Source organism: Chironomus tepperi, unplaced genomic scaffold (genome assembly GCF_022539635.2).
Source record: "Chironomus tepperi strain 1889 unplaced genomic scaffold, CSIRO-AGI_Ctep_v1 contig_376, whole genome shotgun sequence".
In the NCBI taxonomy this organism is placed as follows: domain Eukaryota; kingdom Metazoa; phylum Arthropoda; class Insecta; order Diptera; family Chironomidae; genus Chironomus; species Chironomus tepperi.
Window position 1 is genome coordinate 2,317,138 of NW_027226498.1, and position 12,036 is coordinate 2,329,173.

Consider the following 12,036-nt stretch of genomic DNA (forward strand, 5'->3'; position numbering starts at 1 on the left):
TCATAAGTTATGAAAAAACTGAGATTTTAGTTTCCCAAAAAAATTTACAGATAGAAAAACAAATCTCAAAATACAAAAGCTTCTCAACTAGTAATAATGTTTTCTTAAAAGAACTTGATGTTTATAAAAACAGGGCGAGGCTTAGCGGAATGACAAACAGACAGAAAAATGACCAAAATTATATTGGGTACCCATCAAATTAAATTTTGACTTTAAATTAAATTGTTAGTTCTGTAATTAAGATATTGAATAGCAAAGAGATCAGAAGGATCAGTTTGTCGAAACAATTGTTTGAACAGAAACAATTTAGTTTTAAAATGCAAAAAATTTAACATCCCATAAAGAATCTTTCTGAGTTACAGCATTTTAAACTAGAACTCAGTATGAAAATTCTAAGCATATTGATTTTAATATGAAAATTTTTAAATGAAGATAGGTTATAGAGCTTTCTAATTTTTAATTGAAATTTATTCAAAAATATTAAATTTAAGTTTAATGAATGAAAAACTTTAAAAAGTTTTAAATAACTTTTAAATTAAAATGCAGACAGGAAGTAAAATATTAACATTGATAATTTCGTTTAAAATAAAACATGATTATTAACTCGCCATTCACACATGACTGCTCAAAAGCTTCTAATGCGTATAAAACATTCAAAATTAAAAGTGCATATTTTCAAGTTCACTTTCACTTCTTCGTGTGTTTTTTCATTATCTTAATTAAGATTCTTCTAAACCAGTTTATTTCATTTTGGTAGTTTTGCAACTTAAATGCTCGCCCATATCTCTTATCTGCATAATAAAATAAATTTTATCATTTATCCATTCTCCAAAGAATTTAATTTTTGTTATTGCATGAAATCTTTTAAGTTCATTCACATCGGAAAGACCGGCCGGCGCTAAAAATGCTTGTTAATTTTAAAAGAGCAATTAGTTCGGTTATTTTCTAGGAAGTATTTCTTCACTCATTCAAGAAGAAAAAGTTTTTATTTCGACCTCCCACTCGACGATTGTAAATTTTTCATATAAAGTTTTCAATATAAAACTGATGGGATGTTTAATATTGAAGTTTATTTTAGTTTGGTTAATTGATAAGGTGTGAAATATTAGTATACAGAATGAAACAAACTTTTGTAAGTGTTCTTTCTTCATGTGAAATTTATCAATAATCTAATTTCTCTGAATAATTTATAATCGTGCAAAAAATTTAGAATCAGACAAGATAATGTTTTAAAATAATTTAACTGTTAAGAAAGAATGTTCAAATGGACATCAGGATTTGTTGATATGATCGAAAAATCAAGATGTGTCAGAAAGCACGAATCAAAGGAATTTTCACTGATTAAAATCTAGAGTATCACACTTTTTAAGAGCAAAATCTTGATTTACTAAATCTTTGGATTCTTTTGAGGGCGTTTGACAGTATTACCGGATTTGATCGTAACTTTGAAGTGGTATTGGAAAAAGCTTATTCTTTCCTAAATAGTTTGATTGTCAGTGCAATTTAAAAATAATAATTTGCAAGCAACCCATTTTCTAATGAAATAATTGCATTCAAAAAAAAAAGAATCTTCACATATTTTACTTACTGAATTTCTCTTAATGATCGACAAAAATTAAGTCTTTTCTCAGTATCTACCCAAAATAAGTTTAAATTTTTTAAAGTTTGCATTTTTCTTGAGTTTCAAAAAATAATTTAATTTTTTAAAAACAAAACTTAAATTTAACATTGACAAATTAAATTAAAATTGAAAATATGAAACGAAACGAAGATGGTCTTTTAAAACGAAAATGATTCAAAAAATAATTTTATACCTATCTTATTTTTAGCTTTTAGTGCTCGGAATTATCATTCAATGTTTTAATTCAAATTGTGACGATATAAGTGAATATGTTGGAGATGAAAATATTTATACAACTCATTCCGAATCTGCTCGACCAGTACATGTGCCAGTTTTTGAAAGAGTACCTGTCAATGTTCCCAATCCAATTCCATATGCAGTTCCACATTACATCAGAGTTCCAATACCTCAACCATTTCCACAATATACTAAAATTCAACATCCAATTGAAGTTCCAGTTTACAAAGTGGTGCCTGAAGTGATCGAAAAGCCTAAATTTTATACTGTCGAAAAGCCTTTTCCAAGTAATATTTATAAACAAAACATATCAAATTCTGAACAGTAACTTATTTTTATGTTTTATTTTATTTTAGTCGAGGTTGAAAAGCCTTTTCCTGTAGAAACCATTAAAAAGTATGAGATTCCTGTACCACGGCCATACCCCGTCCACACAATTTTCTACAAACACATATCTGAAGATGATCCAGCACCTCAATCAACGCAGATGAAAATCAAACCAAATTATAGTTCAGGAAAACAAAAAAAGTTTTTTCTGGCCAAATTAAATTCAAGACGTGGTCGACATTGAAATAAATTTCAATCAATTTGAACGTCATCACGAATTTATTAGAAAGTTCAAATATAAATCAAAAAAGTGCTAATTTAATGTTTTTATTGTAAAGTTATTAATCTTAGACTTTAATTTGAGAATATAATATATTTATTTGATTAAAAATGTTAATTTAATAAAAAACAAATGAATTTAAAAATTTACTGAAAATATAATTTTTTGCATTTAAGTATGTAAAATGGTATGAAATTTATATTTTTAATTAATATAAAAAGTTCAATCATGTTCTAATTTTTTACAATTTTTTTTTTGAAGTTTCTAACATAATTTATCTAGTTCTTTAAGACTAGAAATAATTTAAACAAAAGTGCCAAATTTAGAAATTTCACGATTATTTTCCCAAAGTTATCCTTATAAATTTTGAAAATCAAATAGGCAGAGTACTCTTTTTCAAGCTTCTGTGTTTCAGTAAAGCTTCAAAAAGTCGTCGATTTCTATGAATACTTAATTAAAAATAGTTTTTTTACTTCTCCGATAATATTAAATTTCCTATTCTTACTGCGATAACCTTTGTAATGTAATACACATTTTTTTATTTTTGAAAGTATGGATTTTAATCCATTTGATAATTTTTCAAACAATAAGCATATTATTCGTTCAAAGTAACTACTGTATTGGGTAATTGAAAATTGTCATTTCTCCCCTAAAATGATCATTTTTTAGCGAATATTTAACTCCAAGTATTTTCCCAGAAAAGATCTAATATCGTTAAAACTACATATATGAAATATGAAAAATATGAGATAATAATAGTTTTGTAGTCATAAAAATTTCTAAATTTTATTAATTAATCATAAATTTTTATTAATTATGTTATCAATAAAAAATAGAATATAATTTAAATTGTAAAAAAGTGGCCGATTCCTAGCTGGGAATTTTATTGGAAACTTTTTGATTTTGAAATTTTGCCGAGATTTGCCGCTTAATGAAATGGACACTTAATGAAATGTATCAGTTTTCAATAATATTAGTAATCTAATTTTTATTGAAGAAATTAAATTGTTCCTACAAATTTATGAAAATAATAAAAGAAGAGATATAAAATAAAAATACATAGTAACAACAAACCACTTAGTTTAATAATATAATTTTCTCCAAAATGCATTTCTTAGTATCAACACCGGTCAAAAATTCTAAGAAACTATTAATAAAAGCAATTTAACTTAATTTTGAAAGTTGTGCTTGACAGTTGACTATCAAGTAGTCATTTATATCTCAAATTATTTAAGCAAGTGAAGCAGACTCATCTGCTTCCTTAAAGTTCAAAAGTAATTTTGTTAACGAATAAATAAAAGAAAACGGGTTTTCAGCAAGTAATGTGTCCTTATTACTTTCACAACATATATTCGATGGATATTTTTAATCTTTTTAAGTTTATTGTATTTTTTCATCTTATGAATAAATTTACCTGCACCAGAAAATAATTTAAATCCTTCACATTTTAGGTATTGCAAGAAAGGTTTAAAGGTTTTCCAAATTTCGAAGTTAAAGATGTCAATTGTTATCATTATTTAACAGGAATTTAACACGATAGTGTAACTTTTGCAAAATGTAATTAAGCTTTAAGAAGATATGATATGTTTAATGGATTGTAAGTGTTTCCCACTAGTTCCATTAATGATTTAGATACTTTAAGCTAATCAATTCTAAGTTTTAGTCTCAAAAAAAAAAAAATCTTTAATCGTTCTTTTCACACCTACTTGCAATACTGATTGTTGCGCTATATTTTAACGAAAATTATTTATTATTGGCAGTTTTCGACCAAAATAGACATCCTGTATTTAAGAATCTTTCACCAATAAATTAATGCTAAGCGACTTAAATGAAAAATAGACAGCTTACAAAATGATTAACAAATTAATCAGACAAATTTGCTATACTTGTTTCCGCTCAAGCTTGATTTAATGTAAATGTTCGATAAATTGACTTGTTAAATACTCAAAATTGTGATTGAAAGATGTGATGTGTATTTTTAGCTGCTGTAACTTCATATATGAATTATAAAAATTACTAAAATTTTTGTAATTTTTTGACATTTATCATAATTTATTATTTTTGTTAAATTAGCAACGATTTTCGATATGTTATTCCGGAGCATTCAAATATGACTTTTATACACAGACATGAAATAATTTTCTTAGAAAATACCCAATATATATTTATTCAAATAATTATCTAACATAAAACAAACTCAAAAGTCACGCCTGTTTTTTAAAATTCGAGTTCAAGTTAAAGATAATTTTTTAAATCAAATCCGTCGAAATGTTAAATTTTTGTGCACGTAAATATCAAGGAGAATCCATTTCTATAAAAAAAAAAACTGCAAATAAGATGTGGATGCAAAAAACTTTGAACATTTTAAGCTTTTTGACTTAGTAAATTGTACTGTGTAAGATATCTGCAAGGAGAATTTTATTTTAGGACTAATTTTGAATTGGAAATTTTTAGATTTTTTTAAATTTAAATTTCATATTTATTGATAGGACTTATTTGTTCATTTAAATTTGATAAATTAAGAATTAATATTTCTTTTTTAAAAAAGTAAAATTTTGCTTTCACGATCTTCCGTTCCCGTAAATTCGCGGAACAAAAATAAAAATTTTTGACATACCTAATTAACTCGAAAAATATATTTTTTTAACATATTTGATTGTAAATGAATTTAATTGTTATTTGATATTATTTATCCACGAAATTCTTAAAAATATTTCACTGGCTTGCTGTATGAATTTAAAAGTGTGTCCCGTTCTCGCAGATTTGATGGGACCGAAAAACCGTGAAATCCTAATAATATTTACAAAAAAAAGATTGTTTAACTGAAATTTACTGAATTATTCTGAAAATTTCTAATTTTAATAACTTCAAGTTTGAAACAAAGAAAAAATCATTTTCAAAAATTTCGTTTCAAAAAAAACTATTAAAATCTAGATGAAATTAAAATCATTAAAAAAAAAAAATAAAAATCCAAAATAATGCTAATATAATGTTAATGGAAAGCTAATAGTGAAATAAACTTTTTAAAATAATTTAAATCAAAATTACAAAGTTTTTCAAAAAAAATTTAAAACCACATACCTATAATAATATCACCTAAACGCCAATTAAAAATTAAAATCAATTAAATATAGGCTTTATTAAGAACTCGTATATATTCGATCAAAAAATAAGTACAGCAACGACAGACATATCGGCATGATAATAAATGAATATCATAAAAATGTTGATTGCATTACTTTATCACTATTATTTAAATTGATGGCTTTTTAAAAAATTCTCGAAATGAAGAAAACAATTAAAATTGCATAAAAAAGCATGAAGTATAATTTTGTGCGTTCGGAAAAATCTTGAACATTTCTATAAATAAATTATTAAGAATCTATAAATTATTTTTTCATTTACCAAAAAGTCAACATGATTATTCATAAATATAAAGATAGGACTCATCACTACAAAAAGTCCTGATGTTTTCCTGCAACATTGTTAGAAACAATAGAAAGAGTTTCTAAACTTTTGCATAGAACATCAGCTTGTTGCCTTCAATACAACTATATATGATAAGCAAAGAAAAACATAGAAAATTATTTTTACTATAGCATTAACATCGAAAAACACTTTCTGTCTCTTTCTATTTCTGTTTGTTCTATTTAGATATAGCAGTAGCAGGCTAAAGAGAAGTCTAAGAAAGAAAGAAAAATATTTGTTGTCTGATAATAGTGATAAAGCACTTTTATGTGTCTTAGCGGCCAAAATGATTTTGCATTAATTGTTAACGGCTGCTTACATCACGAAAAAAGTCATGAGGATATTTTCTTCTTTTTTTTGCATCAAGACATGAACATTAAATGCCGGTTAACATTTTATCAGTTGAATTACAGAAGGCAACATTTTAAACATTTTTTCTTACACAATCGAGATGTAGAACTGCCTGCCTAATGCTGTTTCAACATCACTTATACAATGAGAAATAAAGAAATTCAGCAAGAAATGCGAAAAGTGCAGTAAGAACTTATTCTTTGACTTCTTCTTATTATTTTTTTTTTAACTTTTTTGTTCGTTCGTTCATCTCCTCTTTTCTTGCTGGCTGTAAAAAGGAAAGCTTGCAAGCAAGCAAAAAAAAAAAAAAGACTGAAAAAGATCAACAGAAATTGAAAAAAGAAAGAAAATAATAATGTAGAGAGAAGAAATCATTATTTTGCGCACACACATATGACAAAAATACGTCCAGAGTCAGGTAGCATCACCATCCATCTCTTTTCTGAAAATCCTGAGAAATACAATTTATTATAATCTTTTTCTTCTTCTTCTTGTTTGGTGCGCTCTGAATGAATATATGTGTCTTGTACGTACATACAAAAATAATATACGTGTATGTATGCTGAATGTATGTTGTATGCTATACAACATAAAATGATCAAAAAGAAAAGAAGAGAAATAATATGGGAATGAAAAAAAAAAGAAAAGAAGCATTCACAGAGAGCAGCAGTTCTTCATTAAGTCTTGACAACAATGATGTAAAACATTCAAGAGAGTGAGAGAAAAAAACGAAAAAAAGACGAAAGAAAAAAAAGTGTTTCCAGTTCATACAAATCGCTCAAACGATAGCTCTAAACAAGAAGGGAATGAATGTGTTCATGGAGTGTGTGTAGTAGATGAAATGTTTTCTGCTGCCGCTGCTGCTGCTTTTGTATGAAAAATACTTTTTTGGGAATACGAAAAGAAGAGAAGAGAGATATATGTATAAAAAATAGGTGGAATCATCGAAAAATAACGAATGAATGTTTCACAAAAGTGGGCGTCGCCCATAATACGTTTTTCATAGTAGTTGGTGCTTGATAAATGTTGATTGACAGAACAGTAAAAATTTGCCTTTGAATCGCGTACGACGTATTTTTTAACGACGTCGTTTATATTGAAAATAATAACAATATATTTTTTTTATTGTACAACTCGCGGTCTCGGAATATTTTTTTTTGGAGAAGACTCGCACCGAAAAAAATATTATTAATATATTTTACTTTTATTCGATCAAAAAACAGTAAAAGTTTTAATTCAAGTTCTTTCGCAAAAATTTATTAATTTTATTTATTCGGGATAAAATAAATTTCTATACGGAAATAGAAATTCTCCTCAATCATTTTGTTCTTAAAAATTTCGCTATTTATTGTGAGTCGCGTAAAGTTCTAAGTATTATTAAACATCGTCGGAACTGTTCATACGCTTTAGTTCTTTACGTATTTCAAAGAAGAAATTATAGTAAAAAAAAGTGTAATTTCATCTTTTCTGTTCTATACACTATTCAGTTAATATAATAACAAGGATATCAACGGGAAGTGTTGAATATTTTTTGTGGATCATGTTTCAATTATAATTTATAAACTATTTCATAAAAAAATAAAATAAATAAATACAAATGTATACAAGTACGATTTAAAGTGATAAATGGAAGAAATAACAAATTATACGAAAATTTTCACGTGATATAGTATGAAAATATTAAAAAAAATTATTTTTTAGACTCTAAAAAAAAGTCTTTAATTTAATAGAATACAAAGAAACACAGAACTGGATATACTTAGTTATATAAAGTGCTGAATGATAGAAAATATATGTTATAAAGCTAATCATACACATGAATGTATACGGTTTTCATGATATATTAAAATTATAATTATTAATTGCATAATTATAATAAAACACTTTTTACTCACTTTTGAATATAATTGAACATACAAATAAAAATAATAAATATGCTTAATGAAATGAAGATGCTTCATAAACTGAACTTTCATTCGTGATACACAAAATTTTTAATTTTAGTGCATCACACAATTTGCATCATAATTTTCACCGGACAAAAACTAAAAATATACTATCTATATATTATACATAATATATCCGTATGCAAAGGTGTGTGTTAATTGTGTGATTAAAATACCCGATTTCAAAAAATTCACAAAAAAGTTGTAATATTGTAATAAAAAAAAGATTTAATTTTAGTTTAAATAAATGTGCTACAACTGATAAGAACAAGACAGACATAAAGAACATAGTTATTAATGCAAATTCATTTATTATTTTGTGTATTTTGATTCGTCGGTCAAGTGTATCAAAAAATATATAATTAATTATTTTGTGGTGAAATAACAAAAGAATATTATCATAAGGACACATGTAAAAGAAACAGAAACAGACGTTAATCATAGAATAAAAAAAAAAATAATAATAATAAAAAAAAATCACACATATAACAAAGTTTCATTTTTGAGCATAATTGAAGTGAAATTTTTATAAAAGTGGCCACAGATTTTGCCCCACCTCAGAGCATGGCTCAACCAAGGGTAAATATACATTTTTATTTTGCATTATTTTTCATTTGTCAAAAATTGTGTATTTCTTCATCCAAGTGTGGTTAAAGTGATATTATACAGAAGTTAATTAATGATACCTAATAGTTAGATCTCAGTGCGTGTATAATCATTGTGTGATCCACCCAGAAAAAACAACAGAATAAAAATATTAAAATAAATTTCCATTAAAACACGTTGAGTGCATTCGGTAAAAAAACTTATGATTAATTACATTAACCTCCCGTCGAAACATCAACTTCTACCTTCTCCTACCGTTTTTGCGACGGCATTGATAATAAACATCACGTTCACTTTTTTTCTTCTCATCGCATGCGATCATCTTCTCATTTACTTCAATTTTTATATTTTTTATTCTTCACTCTTCTCGTGTATGAAATTATTTTAGTTCTTTTAATATTATGTGATATTCGTGCCATATCGAAGAAATTTATTTAATACTAAATAGAATATTAAGAAAATTATTATTTCACGGCAATAAAAATAAGCAAGCAGTTTTATCTTTAATATCTAAAAATGTAAACATAAACAAATAGTATTTTTATTGCAATTTAATTTGTAGATCAGTGCGCACGTAAATGAATATAAAGATGTGCCATTCCGCATATCAAAACGGGTTTAGAACATAAAATTTCTACTATCTCCACTTCGTTCACCCCAAAAAGTGCATACAAGATAAAAAAAATTATGTTAGATATAAAAGAACATAAAAATCACACAGACGAGTAGTAAAAACTATTTTTAGGGTAAAAATGATGATTTTTTATATTTTGTTGACAAAAAATTAAGGCATGCGCGTATATTAAGAAGAGAAAAAATATAAAAAAAACCATCAATCAATTCCAGCCATTTTGAAATAAAAAACAAAAAAATTGAGAGGAGAAAAGGAAAAAAATCATATTTATGTATCTCTAAAATGTAATGCTATGGTCTCAATATGTGTAGAGAATAAATGTTGCTGTCTGTAAAGAGCTGTACACAATTTATACTTATACATCTTTTCATCGAGAACAACTCTTCAACTTATTAGATATACTGCTGGTCTAAACGAGAGAAAAATCATATAATATAATATATTGTATATACATCTAAATGCTATAAGAATCTGTGACTTTCTGTGTCTCGATACATAATATTGAACCGTCTCTCTTTAAAATAAAATAAAACGATGAGTCTCCATACATATCGCAATAGATATTCTTTCTTCATTTTCATCTAAAACGCACATCTAATACATGAGTGTAGTATATACGACGACTGTATATTGTAATGTGATTTTATTTAAATTCTCCCAAAAAGAAAAACGAAAAAAACAACAACAACAATAACAAGACTTAAAGACAAGTCTCAAAAGCATAACATTTTGAACACATTGTAGGAAATCAATTTATAGAGAAAAAAATATAAAGACAGAAAAAGAAGAATTAGAGAAGAAAAAAGTTTAAATTTAGTTAATGTGACACTGGCACTCGGTAGACACAAATTGAATGAAAATTTTCTTCTTAGCTTCAAAAATTTTATACTTAAAATTTTTATCAATCATTAGAGCAGCCAACTTAAAAGTTAAATTTATAAGATGGATGAAGAGGTTGAGAGAAAAAGTTGACTTAATATGATTTCATTCCTACGTACTAGTAAACATGAAATTAGAAGTATCTCCTATTACGTATTCAAAAATGAGGAAATTTTAAAAATAAGTAAGATGTGAGACTTAAATCGTCGAATGTATGGTCACATTGAATATATAAAAACAGAGATGAAAAATCGACAGCTTTGCGACCATAAAGAAGAATTTTGTTTTCAATTTAAAATGTTGCGCTAAATATCTTAACATTATTATTTTTTCTTCCATACGTCTATCTATCCATCCATTAAGTACTCTCTCAATAGGTCAATAGCAAAAAAGCATTTTCATCTCGTGTGTGTTATTTAGATATGAGGCAATATTTGCTCTTTTTCAGCTTTATTTCAATGCACTGTGCCATGTATTATTATTAATACTTACACTATTCATATACACAAAAAAAAAGTCGTAGAAAATCTCATATATCATCCACGCTATAGTGAACTCTAAAAGAATCCTATCCTGAAAACAAAAAATTCTTCTGTATTTATTGAATTCTTATGTTCAGCTTTGAGCTCTAGTTTTTCCCTTTTTCTGCTTCTCCTTCTTCTATCTATCTGTTCTTCATAAAAGAAACTCAACTATTTACGTCTCAATATGTATATATAGATGGAATATTAAGCACAAAAAGTATAAAAACTAAAAGAAAAGAAAAGGATTTTTGCCTGAATGCTCATTTGAATAATTTTTGGGAATTGTAAACGAAAAAAAAGGGAATTTGAATGAAAAGAAGGCAAGAAAACTAGCAAATTCACTCTTTGATTTTAAAGAACATTTTGTCTCAAGTTAAAATTATGCCTACTTGCAGACGCATTAACATTAACATTAGAAATGACATCCGAAAAGATTATTCTAGAAATTCCAATGATCATAAGAAAACTTGCGTCAAATAAAATTATTGAGATCTCACAATGAACTGATACATGAATTGCTCTACAAAAGTAATAATAATTTTTCCGACTTATACTTGCGTTCATGATGTCAGATGATGGCGGTATTTAACTAAACGCTTCGCGCAAATAACACGCATGAGGGAAATAAAATTGATTTAAACTTCTTTAATCAAAAACTAGAATTCTCTCCCTTTTCTATGATCAGTTGTGCTGATGAACTTAATTTAATGGCAGATTTTGTGCTAATCTTTCTAAGTGTGATCGCCGCTGATCATCTAAAGATTGTTTAAACTTTCAACTGGTGCACTCAATAACCATTTTTAATAAGTTTTATTCTTAAATAATTAAATGACTTTCATCCCGCTTTCTAATTTTGTAATTAAAATAAATATTTCACAACAGCAAATATATTTGTGATAAACAGAAAATTAAATTGAAAAAATATTTTAACAAAAACAATTTCTATAAATGTTTCTCACATTATTGTATTTTATTGAAATCAATTGATATCATCAGTATACTTTAATGAACATGAACAAATGATGGGAAAAGCTTAGTCATTGTATATTCTTTTTGAAAATTCAGAATTGAATATTTTGAAACAAAATGCGTAAAGATAAAAAAAAAATTCGACTTTATAGGTATTTGAATCATTTTGAAGATAAAAAGTATAATGACAAAAG

General features: G+C 26.2%; 2 protein-coding genes across 2 annotated transcripts in view; both read left to right on the forward strand.

Annotated features, from left to right (window-relative positions):
- Positions 1 to 1,117: 1,117 nt before the first annotated feature.
- On the forward strand, positions 1,118 to 2,429 carry LOC139095769 (uncharacterized). The gene is made up of 3 exons (XM_070647236.1): positions 1,118 to 1,132; positions 1,830 to 2,145; positions 2,215 to 2,429. The coding sequence occupies exons 1-3, from the start codon at positions 1,118 to 1,120 to the stop codon at positions 2,427 to 2,429; spliced, it is 546 nt and encodes a 181-aa protein (XP_070503337.1).
- A 4,914-nt stretch (positions 2,430 to 7,343) lies between these two features.
- Positions 7,344 to 12,036, forward strand: part of hth (Meis homeobox homothorax) — a 40,150-nt gene continuing 35,457 nt past the window's right edge. Inside the window, exon 1 of the mRNA XM_070647787.1 lies at positions 7,344 to 8,809. Within this exon, the coding sequence (XP_070503888.1) occupies positions 8,795 to 8,809 (15 nt within the window). The 5' untranslated portion in view covers positions 7,344 to 8,794. The remainder of the gene's footprint in view (positions 8,810 to 12,036) is intronic.